This window comes from Babylonia areolata, chromosome 19 (assembly GCF_041734735.1).
Source record: "Babylonia areolata isolate BAREFJ2019XMU chromosome 19, ASM4173473v1, whole genome shotgun sequence".
In the NCBI taxonomy this organism is placed as follows: domain Eukaryota; kingdom Metazoa; phylum Mollusca; class Gastropoda; order Neogastropoda; family Buccinidae; genus Babylonia; species Babylonia areolata.
In genome coordinates, this window is record NC_134894.1 from 3,292,515 (window position 1) to 3,309,943 (window position 17,429).

The 17,429-nt window shown below is 43.8% G+C and overlaps 1 protein-coding gene across 1 annotated transcript; it reads left to right on the forward strand.

The window, feature by feature from the left end:
- Window positions 1-4,481: 4,481 nt before the first annotated feature.
- On the forward strand, window positions 4,482-16,798 carry LOC143293386 (uncharacterized). The gene is made up of 5 exons (XM_076604202.1): window positions 4,482-4,555; window positions 8,691-8,780; window positions 11,833-12,025; window positions 13,347-13,569; window positions 16,027-16,798. Exons 2-5 carry the CDS (start codon window positions 8,693-8,695, stop codon window positions 16,120-16,122), a joined length of 600 nt encoding a protein of 199 aa, XP_076460317.1. The 5' UTR covers window positions 4,482-4,555; window positions 8,691-8,692; the 3' UTR covers window positions 16,123-16,798.
- Window positions 16,799-17,429: the final 631 nt, after the last annotated feature.

Here is a 17,429-nt window from a genome sequence, read left to right on the forward strand (position 1 = left end):
CTCACACTCCCGCTCTCACCCCCCCTCTCTCTCTCACCTCCTCCTCACACTCCCGCTCTCACCCCCCCCCCTCTCTCACCTCCTCCTCACACTCTCGCTCTCACCCCCCCCCCCTCTCTCTCTCACCTCCTCCTCACACTCTCGCTCTCACCCCCACCCCCCCCTCTCTCTCACCTCCTCCTCACACTCCCGCTCTCACCCCCCCCTCTCTCTCTCTCACCTCCTCCTCACACTCCCGCTCTCACCCCCCCTCTCTCTCTCACCTCCTCCTCACACTCCCGCTCTCACCCCCCCCCCCCCTCTCTCACCTCCTCCTCACACTCCCGCTCTCACCCCCCTCTCTCTCTCACCTCCTCACACTCCCGCTCTCACCCCCCCTCTCTCTCTCACCTCCTCACACTCCCGCTCTCCCCCCCCCCCTCACCCCCCTCTCTCTCTCTCACCCCCCCCCTGCCCCCCTCTCACTTCCTCCTCACACACTATTTTAAGTTCCCAAGTCAGTTTAGACTGTCGTTACTTATGGCATCAGCACATGAACAAACTATTAGAAACCTATCAATTTATCTGTATAAATCGTTTAAGCTCCGATCTGTTCTTATGTCTTAGTGTATCCAGTAACGCCTACATACGGACTATGTGTATAACGTAACTGAGTGTTATTAGCCACACTTGTAAGAGTTATTATTTAGCGTATATCATATATCATTTAGGTGTATAAATGTCAATTGATTACAATATGTTTCATGACGTGTATTATGTATTACTAAGGTGAGGACATAAACATTACTTAAAATTAAAGTATGATATATTTATGTTATCTGAACGAATGTCATTTTTTAATGCACGATGCAATGTCTATGAAGAAATTGTGACACCCTTTCATAAGGGGCAATGGCCTATAAATGAATAAACCATTCATTCATTCATTCATTCCTCACACTCCCACTCTCCCCCCCCTCATCCCCCACTCTCTCACCTCCTCCTTCTCTTCACCCTACCGTTCTCACTCCATCTCTGCCATGGTTTCGGAAAGCTTGGGGGTGGGGGGGGGGGGGGGAAGAAGATGAAAAGAAAGACGACCTACAGTCTCAGTGTATAATGGAACAGAGATCTCGACTGACACGACCGTCCACTGACTCAGCATGATGTGATCTCATGTAATCTGCGCCAGCAACACAACACTGAGCACAGATTTAGGGTAACTGCGTCGAAAATGGTACTGAAATTCTGATTTATGAATGTCAGATACATCTACCGTTGTTTTGTTTCTGCCCATATGCATTTCTGCAATAAATGTGACATTCAAATTACAGTGCCTTCACCAGACGACTAATTTAAAACGATATCAACACCCCTAATTCAGAAATTATATATATATATATATATATGTATATATGTATATGTATATATATTCAACTCTCGAGCGTTATCACAATCAAGGTTACAGTTGTTTTTTCATCATCAGATCTATGGACCATGTAAAGAACGTAGTGATTTTATGGATATTCCAGAGTTGAAACCATCTCTCTTGTTCTTATTAGAAATAAAGTCCCCTTAGCCGATATCTAGGGAAAAGGATTGTGCGTCATTCATCAGCGTTGACCCTGAGAAAGTTTTCAGGTTGAAACATACTTTGAAATAAGAACAAACAAACAAACCAAAAAATCTTTGCTTTCCGTATCTGAAGACCAACTTTTGTCTTGTCTTTTGAGATAAACTGCTGCTCGTTTCCCACTCCCTGGGTCAAACACGCATAATGAAAGAGAGACGTACGCCCCATTATTCCGTAGGCTTGGCTGTCGAGGATGATAGATAAGCACTTGTGCACTTCTTCAGTTTTCTATCCAGCCTTTACCCTTTTATAAGCCTACACTTCATAACACGAGATAAAAACACAAGTATAAAAAAATATATTAACAAAATTATTAGGGATTCCTCCTCCTAACAAAACCACCCACCCCTCAAAAACAACAACAACGACAACAACAAAACAAACATGATCGATTCAATATTTTGCAATCGTTGTCAAAATTCCTTTGCGGAATAATTTCTGAAGTATCCATAGCAACTGTCAGCATCCATCACGAACCGAACGACAATTTTTATCAGTCCGGTGTTTTGAGAGAGAGAGGGGGGGGGGGAGAAGGAGAGAGGGAGAGAGAGAGAGAGACAGACAGACAGACAGACAGAGACAGAGAACTCAGAACTCAGCACGTTTTTATTCAAGGATTAAGATTTTAGGCATAGCCTATTCTTCCAATCAGTCCTTGCAAATCTACATCAGTCACAACAGCACACACAATTATATTTCATGGAAAGCGGAGAAAGAGAGAAGAAAAAATTCTTCGTGCAGAAGGAGAGAGAGAGAGAGAGAGAGAGAGAGGGGGGGGGGGAGAGAGAGAGGGGGGGGGGAGAGAGAGGGGGGAAGACAGAGAGGCAGACAGACAGAAGGAGAGACAGAAGGAGACAGAGGCACACACACACACACACACACACACACACACACATACACAAACAGAATGTGTGTGGTGGGGCCGCACTGAGTTGTACTGTGGTGTTGTTGGTGCTGCTGCAGCTGCGCGCGCGCGCACACACACACGTACACACACACACACACATACACTGACACACGCGCACACACACACACACACACACACACACAAATACGCGCGCACGCATGCACACACACCCACCCACACTCACACCCACGCAGTGAGCACACATGCACACTCGATAGGTGCGCACACTCACACATGTCAAACAAGGTGTCTCGCCACCCCACACACCTCCTTCCACACACTTCTAACCTCCCCCATCCCCCGACACCTCATGCTCACCCCCACGCACCCACCCACCCACACGTACATTCACACGGCAATCACATGAACAGCACACACACACACACACCCCCGACACACAGGTCTGCCTATCCACCAAACGTCATCCCGTCTCCTCGTCGTCTTTTTCTCGCCCCCCCCCCCCCCCCCCCCCCACACACACCCACCGCGGCCCTCCCCCTTCCCACCCCCCTTCCCCACCTCCACATCTCTCTGTAACACAAAGCGACACAGATCATAGATCGTATAGATGTAGGTTGCACATTGTCCAAAGGTCATGTAAATGCACGTGAAAAAAATCGCAAACGAAAACAGGGAAAAAGAAGAAGAAGCAGAAGTAAAAAACAAAAAAACTGAGAACAACTCACGAATGTCGTGATGCTGACGTATGTCAGAGGAAGAAGACACGTGTGACAACTTGATCTGGTTCTGGTACCTTAAAAACCAGTCCACCTCTACATTGTAGTCTTCAACATTCCCAAATTGTCACTTCTTCTTCCATGAATGTTCAGCGGTCATAACTTTGACCATTGTTAACATTTTTGCAAGTGCAAGTGCAAGTGTGTGCTCGCTCTTAGTCAGAATTTCGTAGTCATAGTCCTTATCCGTGTGCCATTAATCATTAGTCCTTATCCGTATGCCATTAATCATGAGTCCGTATGCCATTAATCATTAGTCCTTATCCGTATGCCATTAATCATTAGTTGGGGGGGAAAAGTGAAGGAACTAGTGGGGGGCGAGGGGGGGTGGAGGGGGGGTCTACTGTGCCTGGAGGGCCCTCAATGCCCTCAAGCAGATTTATTTTGTGACAAGAAAATAAATTTAAAAAAAAGAAAAAGAGTTAGCCAGGTGATAAACATGCTGAAAAATGATCTCAAAGCAAATTGTATTCCATCAATGTATTACTGATAAACAGTTTGAGTCTCACAGTATTGCACGGTAAAGATCAGTGTTGAACCGATCAAACTGACAATGCGACATTCACAGCTCACACACACACACACTTGCACTCACACCCCACTACCCCCCGCGCACATTAGCGCTCTCTCTCTCTCTCTCTCTCACACAGACACACAGACAGACAGACAGACAGACACACACACACACACACACACACACTTGCACTCACACCCCACTACCCCCCGCGCACATTTTGCGCTCTCTCTCTCTCTCACTCACACACACAGACACACACAACACGAACAAAAGAAAAACAACTGTACTACGCTAAATTGTTGAACAGTGAATAACCAGTCACTATAACATGAGCTGCCTGCATGGTCACAGAAGTTCAGGAACGGCTGTTGCACAGCCCAGTTGCTGTTGACAGAAATTGACGAGCACCGAAAGCTGTCCGTGAGTGCGCTGAGGCTGCTACTACAGCTGTCGCTGTTGCTGCTTCCACCAACACTCTACTGAAATAAATAAATAGATAAATATTATGCGAACAGGTTTTACAATGGATATCTACATCGGACAACTGAAGCCGTGAGGTTGACAGGTAGGTGTACATCCTCAGAATAACGGAGGGGGGGGGGGGGGGGAGGAAAGGAGGGGGTGAACGGGGACGAAATCTGTCTGTTCACAGCTCGGAAGTCACAGTAACCCACTTTCGAAGCAGATAAAAACTGCTGTGTTTTTTTGGTCAATCCGAACTCTTTGTGGTCCGTGACTATTGCAGGTTGTTTGCAGAATCCTTGTTTGGACCGAAACAGTTGGTAAGCAGTGCTTTAGGCTGTTTAGCTCGATCTTTCTTTGGAATCATTTCAGTAGCATAATGTAAAAAAAAAAAGAAAAAAAGAAAAAAAAGTAGTTTTGTTTGTTATAGTCTTTATGGCAACATCATTACGTTATTTTTTCTGTTATAAAAGTGAGTGAGTGAGTGCGGACTAGTCGCCTGACAGGCAGGCTCTTTTGCGAAAAAGGAAAATAATACGTGTCGTTCAAGGTAGAACCAACATTTAAGATTTTAAGAGACTGAAGTGACCAAAACGTTTTGTTACATCACGAAACACAAAGATGATTAACCTTGAGGTATTCCATGCTGACATCAAATCCTTCATGGATGGAACTGACTCAAAGAGTGTAAAAAACTGAATGACATGCAGACAGCTGCAAAGCGTCAACATTTCAGCACCTCCATCAGTCAGTGTTCCACGTCCAAACAGCTCTATGCTGTATCAAACCAGCTCACTGGCAAAAGTAGAGAACTGTTGCTGCCAAAAAACATTCCTCCTCAGGATCTCCCTGGTGCTTTTAGTAATTATTTTAATGACAAAATTGTAAACATCCGACAAGAACTGGATGGTAGCCCACCAGAGGACCGATTTAATGATTTTAAAGGAAATTTAATTACCTGTTTTAGACTTGTCTCTGAAAAAGCTGTAAGAGATTTCATTCTTAACTCTCCAAGAAAGAACTGTGACCTTGATCCATTGCCCACTAACCTTTTGAAATGTCTTGATGACCTTCTCCCCTTGATCACCAGAATTATTAATCATTCTCTAGAGTCAGGCATTGTTGATGATTGTCTTAAATTGGCCATTGTCACCCCTCTTTTGAAAAAGCACAATTTGGACACAAATCAGCTAAAGAACTATAGACCTGTTTCTAATCTTTCTTTCATTTCTAAAATCATTGAAAAAGTTGTGTTACATCAGCTCCAGGAACATCTTGATGAAAACGGCATGCTTGAAACTTGTCAGTCAGTTTATCGGAAAAGCCACAGTACAGAAACAGCCCTTCTTTCGGTCACAGATAGTCTCCTCTCAAACACAGACAAAAGACTTACATCTGTGGTGGCATTTTTAGATCTGTCAGCGGCATTTGATACAATTGACCACCAAATTCTTGTCAATCATCTTAGCACTACCTTTGGCATTAAATCTACTGCTTTAAAATGGTTTTCTTCATATCTTTCAAATCGTCAACTCAAGGTTAAAGTAAAACATTGCACCTAAAGTCATTTCTCTTATGTTTGGTGTCCCTCAGGGATCAGTCTTAGGGCCTATCTTGTTCACTTTATACACTCAGCGTTTGTTGTCTGACATTTTCAAAATGCACTCATTTGGTTGCCATAAATATGCACAAGACACAGAATTACAAAAAGCCGCTCCACCATCTGATTTCAAAACAGTCATTACAGAATTGGAAGCTTGTGTAGCTGATGTAAAAACATGGATGGACAAGATCAAGCTAAAGCCAAATGAAGACAAAACTGAACTCTTAGCTGTAGGAGACCTAACTCGTCTTAAGGCATAAAAGGACGCAGTTATGTTTGTCCCTGCTTCAGTAGCATTCCAAACATCAGCCAAATACCTGGGCGTATATCTCGATCAAACCTTGATTGTGAACGACCAAATTTCATTCTTGTGTCGCTCATGTAATTTTCATCTCCGAAGGCTAGCCTCAGTCAGACCCTACATAACAGAGAAAAATATGGCTCAGTTGGTTTCCTCTTTTGTCCTGTCCAGACTGGATTACTGCAATTCCATTCTTGCAGGTTTACCATCTTCCTCCATCAACAGATTACAGAAAATTCAGAACCATGCTGTACGACTGGTTCTCGCCAAAAAGAAATCTGATCATGTTACACCTCTGCTGAATCGGTTACACTGGCATCCAATTGAGTCCCGCATTCACTATAAGTTAGCAACACTCGCCTTCAAACATTTTGACAAGTCTCTTCCATTACATCTCTCCTCTGTATTGGAAACATATGAACCGCACAGAACATTAAGATCCAGTTCTGAAAAGCTGCTTAAAGTTCCAAGGACTAATCTGAAATGCGCTAGAAATACGTCTTTCAGAGCTCAGGTTCCCTAAGTGTGGAACTCTCTACCTTCATCTCTTAGAAATGCCTCTGATCTACATCCCTTTAAGTCAGATCTGAAAACTTACTTTTTCCGTAAGCATTTTTGTTCTGGGCGGAACGGTTAAACCAAGGTATATTTGTTGGCAAGTATCTTTGTACTAGTATTTTTGTAGTCCTGTTTTAATGCATTGTGTATTTTATGTAGTTTGGTCATAGATGTGATGTCATTTTTTCTATCTGGATATTTTTAGTGTGTGTGTTTGTGTGTGTGTGCGCGCGTGTGCGCGCCTGCGTGTGTGCATGTGTTTGTGAGAGTACAGTGCTCTGGTACGCGTGTGTAAGTGTGTAGGCATGTTAGTATGTCCAAACAGAATTCTGTGTTAGAAAATAAGAAATATTTTAATGCTTATGCAATTCTGTTTTTTAGTGCAGTTGATATTTAATGTCAGCGTGTGTGTCTGTGTGTCTCTGTGTGAGTGTGTGTGTCTGTAAGGGAGGGACATCTATGAGTGTGTGTGTGTGTGTGTGTGTGTGTGCGTGCGTGCGTGCGTGCGTGCGCGTGTGTGTGCATGTGTGTGTACATGTGTGTGCGCGCGCGCGTGTGTGTTCTATGAAATGCATTTTGTTTCAGTCTAAGCCTTATTTACTTCCTAGCTTTTATAATCCGATTCATCTTTTAAATGTGCCTTTTCATTCATCTGAACACGCTGGATGTTTTCAATTGTCAGATAGCGGTCGATATGTTTTTTAAGGCATGTTTATAGTCAACTATGATGTAAGGCGCTTTGAGCAGCATTGGTGCTGGTTATCGCGTCATAGAAAAACTATGTATTATTATTATTTAACTGTTAGCATTAAATGGTTCTTTTCCCTTTTCACGCAAGGCCTGACAGGCGAATTGAACCATCTGCCCCCTTCCCCCCTTCCCCCCTTCCCAACTCCGAACCCTTTTCAAAACAACAACAATTTTCAAAGCAGATGTGGTCATGCATTTTCCGGACCAGCCCGAACACGCTTTGAAACCTCGTTGAAACTGAAACACACACACACACAGACACGATCTCTCTGTCTCTGTCTCTGTGTCTCTGTCTCTGCCTGCCGTCTCTCTCTCTCTCTCTCTCTCTCTCTCTCTCTGTGCCTCTCTCTGTCTCTGTCTGTCTGTTTAAGATAAGATAAGATAAGAATAACTTTATTATCTCCAACTGGAGAAATTTGGCCAGGTGCATTATCACAACATAAACAAGTATACAACATGGGGACCATAACTGTAAAAGCCAACAACAGCCCCTACAAATATTACGAAGATACAAATGTAAAATAATATCACATACATCGTTTCATACATACATCCACACACTGCAGGTAATAACTAGTATTCTTAAAGCAGATGTGGTCATGCATTTTCCGTGTGTGTGTGTGTGTGTGTGTGTGTGTGTGTGTGTGTGTGTGTATACCAAAAATGACTTTATTCTTCTGACATAATCCTTTCCTCCTGTTTTCAGTCCTCAGCTTCACGGTGAAGGACGCGCGGACTGCTGCATGCCAAAAGCTTACCGCTCGGGATTTATGTTGATGTGATAATTACCAGGACCCCGTGTCTTCCCCGTTTGATGTTTGAATGTTTGACGTGACTGTTGAGATGGTTACCATGTTGTTTTTTTTACGATATCATTTCAGCGCAGACTGTTTTTCTTTGACTTTGTTTAACTCTTTCCATACGAACGGCGAAAGAGACGACGTTAACAGCGTTTCACCCCAAGTACCATCATCAAAATATTGAAAGCGGAAGGCTCTTATACTGAAGACGTGAATGTTGACAAAGAATACCACAATTCTGACGACGGAAGCTAAAGGTTGGGTCATTCAGACACCCACTGGACATTCGAGGGGTCTGTGTAGAGGAGAAGAGAGGACTGGCCGTACTGAGTGAGTTAAAAGAGATTATTGCTGATACAGCTGCGCTGAAATTATTCAGTCGCTTTTGCCATATACTCATAATCATTGATAAATTAATGATGAATTGATTTGCTTTCACCCAGAGATGATGGCAGTGTCCACTTTCGTTGTGCTGTTGATGTGCACATGGATGGTCCACGCGAGGTATGGACATCTGCAGTGGTCAAACTGTGGTACGTACATCCATGTGTACATACTTTTATATTGTACATATTTCATTTACTGATTGCAACGTTACAGAATGTTACATGGCATTACATTCGGTGACACAGAAACGCAATATCACACTAGACTGCATTACATTAATGCTACAGTATAAAAAAGAAGAAAAGAAAAGAAAAAAAGTCAAATTGAATAGCAGGCATAGTCACTCATTTGATCCATTTTAAAAGAACAAAGATGTAATAGTGTCATTAAATTAATCAAATTATTAGTTAGACCAGTTGTGCAACATGGTGATGTAGTACGGTTCCCCAACTTAGAAAACATTGACTTGACTTAAAACGTGCACAGATATAGCAAGCAGATTACAGGGATGGGTTACTAGCATGTCACACGAAGAGAGACACAGAAAACATTGACTTGACTTAAAACGTGCACAGATATAGCAAGCAGATTACAGGGATGGGTTACTAGCATGTCACACGAAGAGAGACACAGAAAACATTGACTTGACTTAAAACGTGCACAGATATAGCAAGCAGATTACAGGGATGGGTTACTAGCATGTCATACGAAGAGAGACAAAGTAGTTTGAAACTCCCAAGCCTGGAGTATAGCAGGTTAAGGGGTGATATGATCGAGACATATAAAATTTTAATGGACATTATGATAAGAGCACAACATAAATCTTTTTACTCTAAAAGACCAGGGGATACGAAAACATTCACCACATTAAACCTTTTTTCCACATAGTTTTTTTTTAATTTTATTTATTTATTTTTTTAAATAATTTTTTTTACTATCAAGGCTGTTAACTTGTGGAATAATCTACCCAGTCACATTGTCACTGCCAGAACACTTAGCAATTGAAAAATATTAGATATCACACACTCTTTTTTTTAATCCTACTGATCAGGCGAAAGGCTCATAAGGCCTGAAAGCTGTGACAGATGATGATCTAATCGAATCGAATCGAATTGTCGCTGTGTATGATGTGATGTGATGTAGCGTTGCTGTGCGCCTCAAGTCAGTACACATGTTCAACATGACATCACATCATTTCACATTACGTTGCACTGCTTCACGCTACGTTACATTCACTATGACTCACACAGCAACACTGCATCACGTTACGTTACATTCACTATGACTGTCACACAGCAACACTGCTTCACGTTACGTTACATTCACTATGACTGTCACACAGCAACACTGCTTCACGTTACGTTACATTCACTATGACTGTCACACAGCAACACTGCTTCACGTTACGTTACATTCACTATGACTGTCACACAACAACACTGCTTCACGTTACGTTACATTCACTATGACTGTCACACAGCAACACTGCTTCACGTTACGTTACATTCACTATGACTGTCACACAGCAACACTGCTTCACGTTACGTTACATTCACTATGACTGTCACACAACACTGCTTCACGCTACGTTACATTCACTATGACTGTCACACAGCAACACTGCTTCACGTTACGTTACATTCACTATGACTGTCACACAGCAACACTGCTTCACGTTACGTTACATTCACTATGACTGTCACACAGCAACACTGCTTCACGTTACGTTACATTCACTGTGACTCACACAGCCACACTGCTTCACGTTACGTTACATTCACTATGACTGTCACACAACACTGCTTCACGCTACGTTACATTCACTATGACTGTCACACAGCAACACTGCTTCACGTTACGTTACATTCACTATGACTGTCACACAGCAACACTGCTTCACGTTACGTTACATTCACTATGACTGTCACACAGCAACACTGCTTCACGTTACGTTACATTCACTGTGACTCACACAGCAACACTGCTTCACGTTACGTTACTTTCACTATGACTGTCACACAACACTGCTTCACGCTACGTTACATTCACTATGACTGTCACACAGCAACACTGCTTCACGTTACGTTACATTCACTATGACTGTCACACAGCAACACTGCTTCACGTTACGTTACATTCACTATGACTGTCACACAGCAACACTGCTTCACGTTACGTTACATTCACTGTGACTGTCACACAGCAACACTGCTTCACGTTACGTTACATTCACTATGACTGTCACACAGCAACACTGCTTCACGTTACGTTACATTCACTATGACTGTCACACAGCAACACTGCTTCACGTTACGTTACATTCACTATGACTGTCACACAGCAACACTGCTTCACGTTACGTTACATTCACTATGACTGTCACACAGCAACACTGCTTCACGTTACGTTACATTCACTATGACTGTCACACAGCAACACTGCTTCACATCACATCACGTTATAAAGCCTCATAACACAAAGCAACACGCCATAACACGACACAACATTCAGTCACGTTACAGTCACAAATAAAATGCTACATTACATGACATCACATTACAAAGCATCATAACACGACACAACACAAAATAACACGACACAACATTCAGTCACGTTTCAGTCACAAATGCTATATTACATCACATAACATTACAAAGCATCACAACACTACACAACACAAAATAACACGACACAACATAACGCAACACAACACATTAGATTCAGTCATGTTACAGTCACAAAACAATGCTACATCACATCACATCAGATCACATCACAATACAATAACCCTGTTCATTCCTATGAAACGATAAACCGAGGTACCCGTCTGCAGTATACACTTGGGGCACGTAAAAGAACCTACGGCACGGGTTGTCCCAGACAAAATAATCATTCTGCAGAACAATCCACTTTGTGGAGAAAAAAACTGGGTCACGCTGTCAGTATAGCGACCTGTTCTCCCAGGGGATAGTAGCCCGAATTTCACACGGAGAAATCCGCTGCGACAACAACAGATAAAATATTGAAGACATACTTAGTGTGTACATGTGTTGGGACAGGACTTTACATTACACAAGATCTTGTTATCATGTTCGTCTAAAGCTGTGTTGCATTGTGACAAGTTCCAAGTAAGATACTGTTTAAACCAACAAAAATACAGTCACATAGTGATCATGTGGCTAAACACACCGTGCCCAGGTTCGGATCCCCGAGTGTCGGTACAGGCGATCGACGTGACCCCGATGCCGGTGGTGATGCCGGGAGACATACACCTGACGGTGCAGGGACGGTTCGACTTCAACTTCACCGGCGCTGACCTCCACCTGAGCATCAAGCGACACACCTTCCTCTTCGACCTCCCAGTGCCATGCCTCTACAACGTTGGTTCTTGGTAAAGGACCGCTTCTTCGTTGTTTGCTTGTTGTTTGATGTTGTTTGCTTGTTGTTTGATGTTGTTTGATGTTGTTTGATGTTGTTTGCTTGTTGTTTGATGTTGTTAGCGGTTGATGACGATAAGGATACACTTACACAGCGCCTATCCCCGGTCGGAGACCAAGCTCAAAGCGCTTTACAAACTCGGGGTCATTTGCACAACAAGCTACCTTCATGGGTGGAGCCGATTAACGGCTGCCATTGGGTGCTCACCAGTCGTTTCCTGTGTCATTCAATAAGATTAGTTTCTGTCAAGCACACATAAACACTCAGACATTTGACATTTTACGTGAATGACCGTTTCCTCATGTTGTTTGTTTGTTTGTTTGTTTGTTGTTTGATGCTGTTGTTTGTGGTTGCTATTGTTGTTGTTGTTGTTGTCGGTATCAGCGACACTGGTTCCTCGTCAACGGGTGGCTGTTTGTGTTGTTTGTTGTTGCTGCTGCTGCTGTTTGTTGTTTCCTTTCGACCTTTGGTTCCTGGTAAAGGATTGGTTGTCTGTTGTTGTTTGTTGTTGTTGCTGCTGTTGTTATTGTCTCCTCTAAATTGAATCCTGGAAACGGTATTGTTGTCGCTGTAGTTGTAGTAGTGGTTGTTGTTGTTGCTGCTGCTGCTTTTGTTGTGGTTGTTGTTGTTGCTGCTGCTGCTGCTTTTGTTGTGGTTGTTGTGTTTTTGCTGTTGTTCCCGATTCTTTGTTGTATGTGTCTGTTTTTGCTTTTTTTTTTGTCAACCAATAAATATGTGTAATTCTCATTCTTTTTCTGGACATAATGTTGGCATGCGATCTGCTTTGGCCCACTCTTGGTATTACAATCTAATCATTAAACCTGAGAAATACACGTGCATGCCATGCTGTGGTGCCGTAAGGGAAAATGTATACATTGATATAACAATTTCAAATGATTTTAATGATTTTGCAATCGGAAAATTCCTACAAATGTCGCGGACGGAAGTTTTCATCCTGGAAACTTTTTTTCACACACTGGAAGGGGACTGAATGTTCTCTCCTGGAGCACTCGAGGGGTTCACCTTTTAACCCATTCAATGCTAGGGGGCTACCCTTATAGCCTTGCCATATTGATGCAGAAAAAAACGCTGAAAATATACTGTTTTATCTCCAAATTAAGTATGGACACATCCGGAAATACTGTAGAAGTTCCTTACCTTTCTTTGCGGGTTTCTGCATATGTAGGAACGTGAAAACTGTTGAAATTGGAAGAAGTTTGATGTCAGAGCAGTTCCCGGGCGCAGGGTTCAGTGATTTACACTGCCTGTCTCAGCACCTACGAAATGTCGTGCACGGGCGCCTCGCTCCTGGAGACGATGGTGAAGGAGAACTGGGCGGGGATCTCCAGGGGTGTGGCCCAGCAGCTGCTGACCATGATGAGCACCATGACGGACCTGAAGAGCTCGCAGTGCCCCGTGCCCCCGGGGTCCGTGGACCTTCAGGCCTACACCCTCCACCTGCCTGCCGTGCCCAGCTTCCTCTCCTTCATTGCCCAGGTTGGTTCTCACGTGTGAATAAGTTTTCAGCGTATCCATTTTCTTCTTCTTCTTCTGCTACTGCTCCTTCTGCTGCTGCCACTGCTTCTTCTTCTCCTTCAACTTTGTGCACCGGACGCAAGAACTGTTCACCAGATTCCTCCAGGTCTGTCGGTTGTGTATCAAAGCATCGTTGATTTTGTTGTTGTTGTTATTTTTTGTTGTCTTCCTCTCCGTCTCCCTCCCTCAACGTGCAACAGTTCCTTGCAGGACTGTTTTAGCAAGGTCTTGGATCTTGTTACGCGGCTATACCAGCATAGCTTTCTTTAACGTATGTGCTGGTTTGGTGCACTTGTTCCTCGGTGATGTGACCAGTGTATCTGATGTTCAGTATTTTGAGATAACACTTCATTTCCATGGCTTGCAGTATTTCCAAATCCACTGTGAGGGTCCGTGTCTCGCATGCACACAGAAAGATGGACTATACTAGTGCACGCAGGGCTCAGATCTTGTGTTTCACGGAGATGTTGCTGTTCCTCAATATAGATTTCAGTCTGGATGATGCTGTCTTTGCTGCCCTTGAGGTGATTTCTGGTTTGGATCCTTCATTGTCCATTGTACTCTTATGGAAACATTTGTCATTGTCATTGCCAAGTACATTTTCTCTTTTGCTGTTTGGTTGCAAAGAAGCTTCCAGCTAGTCCATTTTACCCTTAATAAAACATTTAACATTATCATCGTCATGGCGGTTCTCTTTTTCGCTGTTCCCTTCTTCGTTGCTCAGGTATGTTCTCTGTTAATCAGTTTTTTCTGCTCAGGTGTAAAGAAGCTCAGTAAAACATTTGTCACTGACATTGTCAGATAGTTTCTTTCTGTTTTTTTTTCATCTGCTCAGGTAGGTTCTCTCTTTTGCTGCTCAGGTAGGTTCTCTCGCTCCTTAGGTAGGTTCTCTCTTTTCGCTGCTCAGGTAGGTTCTCTCGCTCCTTAGGTAGGTTCTCTCTTTTCGCTGCTCAGGTAGGTTCTCTCACTGCTCAGGTAGGTTGTCTCGCTGCTCAGGTAGGTTCTCTCTTTTCGCTGCTCAGGTAGGTTCTCTCTTTTCACTGCTCAGGTAGGTTGTCTCGCTGCTCAGGTAGGTTCTCTCGCTGCTCAGTAGGCTCTATCTTTCAGCTTCTCGGATTGGTTTTGTTTTTTCGATGCTCAGATATGTTATCTCTTGCGCTGCTCAGGCAGGTTCTCTCTCTCACTGCTCAGGCAGGTTCTCTCTCTCACTGCTCAGGCAGGTTCTCTCTCTCACTGCTCAGGTAGGTTCTCTCTCTCACTGCTAAGGTAGGTTCTCTCTCTCACTGCTAAGGTAGGTTCTCTCTCTCACTGCTCAGGTAGGTTCTCTCTCTCACTGCTAAGGTAGGTTCTCTCTCTCACTGCTATGGCAGGTTCTCTCTTTCACTGCTCAGGTAGGTTCTCTCTCTCACTGCTAAGGTAGGTTCTCTCTCTCACTGCTCAGGTAGGTTCTCTCTCTCACTGCTCAGGCAGGTTCTGTCTCTCACTGCTAAGGTAGGTTCTCTCTCTCACTGCTAAGGTAGGTTCTCTCTCTCACTGCTAAGGTAGGTTCTCTCTCTCACTGCTAAGGTAGGTTCTGTCTCTCACTGCTAAGGCAGGTTCTCTCTCTCACTGCTATGGCAGGTTCTCTCTCTCACTGCTAAGGTAGGTTCTCTCTCTCACTGCTAAGGTAGGTTCTCTCTCTCACTGCTATGGTAGGTTCTCTCTCTCACTGCAAAGGTAGGTTCTCTCTCTCACTGCTCAGGTAGGTTCTCTCTCTCACTGCTAAGGTAGGTTCTCTCTCTCACTGCTCAGGTAGGTTCTCTCTCTCACTGCTAAGGTAGGTTCTCTCACTGCTCAGGTAGGTTCTCTCTCTCACTGCTATGGCAGGTTCTCTCTCTCACTGCTAAGGTAGGTTCTCTCTCTCACTGCTCGACAGTGTGCAATGCGGTGTACTGTGGTTGGTGATTGTAACGGTCGGCAGGCTGGTGTGTAGGTGGGTTCTTTGGCCATGTTTCCCATTTTCTTTTCCTGTTTGGGCGGGTGGGTGGATGGGTGGGTGGGACTGGGCGGGTATGATCATCACATCAACTGCACTGCCATCACTGTCATTTTTCTCTTCAGCAGCAAGCAGGCACCTAAAACTACAACCACCACCACCACGTCGTCGTCATCGGAATCATCATTAGAAAGATCATCACCATGAAATTAGTCTCTAACTCTCCCTGTCCCACAAACATCATCGCAGCAATCATCGTTATCGTCATCCCCATAATATGCCAGTTCGTTCGTTCGTTTGTTCTCCTTCCCTCTCTCTTTCTCCGACTGTTATCATTCTAAACAGAATTCACGTTCATCATACACAATTAATGCTCGCTCACTCTCTGTTTTCCACCCTCCTCTTCACCCCTGCCCCCAAAACCCACCCCCTCCCTAAAAAAGGGAGACTACTCGTTGAACGTGAGGGCCAAGGACAAGAGCACGGGAAGGACCCTGCTCTGCCTGGACTTCCCCAACATCAGCCTGCACAAGAAGTGAAGTGGGACCCTGCACTGCGTCGGTCTGTGTGGCGGAGGCCCGGAGCTGGACTGGATAGATGTGACGCAAGACATACCAGATTATGGAGAAGAAGATGATGCTGTTGATAGACTCGACAACGACATAAGACGACTGAAGTTGAAGACGACGGTAACGACCAGGAGGAGGTTTTGATTTTACTGACGACTGGTCAGAGTTGATTTTTCTTTTCTTTTTAGTTGGATCGAAAGTCTGTCAAGTCGTTTATGATTTAGTAGTTTTTTTTAAAGTTGTCAAGCTTATGTTAACAAACACACACACACACACAACACACACACACACACACACACACACAATCGCACATTTGTCGACAGGAAACAACACTGAAAACCGAAGATAAAAATGACTGAAAACGAAACTGTTTTGTAATTGCTAAAATATGTATACCACTTCTCCCCCTATTCATATAACTACTGGTACTACTGCAACAACAACAATTATGATAGCAACTGCTACTGCTTCTATTGATAGAACCACTACTACTGCTGGTGCAGCTGCTACAATGATTGATTAGGTAATTTATTTCACATTTTACTTGTACCTTTGGCTTACCTTCATTTTTTTTCTGTTCAGAAAATAACCGCACGGCATGCTCAGGTTAAAAATTCTTATAATAAATAAAGTCTCAAAAACAGAGCACAGTTGTTTGCTGTCTGTTGATTGATGGTTTATTATTGTTGTTGTCATTATAAAGAGCTGTCACTTACTCGTTAGCCTCCCCCTTGTCATCTTTCTGCGTCACTGACACTTTTTTTTGTGACGTCAGTGTTCTAAGCAATCGTCTAGACTTCGTAGGAATGACGTCACTGCAACAGACTGTTCGGTCAGATCCAACATTCTTTTCGTGGGAAGTTTTGTTGCCGTGGTGATTTCAAAGGCAAGACTAAGTCTCGCGCTCACACACCTCAAGCACGCATAACCCGAATCCGCAGTCTGTTAATTTTACGTCGTTCCGCAATACACAGGGGTTGTTTACACGGGTTAAATCAAGGGCGTGGGAAAAGGGAAGGGGGGTGGGGAGGGAATGGTGGGGGTCCTGTTTCCTTCTCAGAGAGAGAGAGAGTGACAACGACAGTACTTTTCATGTCCATTCAGCAGTGAAGCCTTTCAAACATCGTGACGTTACAAACAATCGTGAACACAAGCCTAGAAAGCTGCCCACGCATTTCTCGCCACCCCTTCACCTCTCTGTCTCACCAAACACAAACATATGCATGTACCTTCTAGCATGATATGCGTGTACTCGTAAGCAAAACACACACACCCAA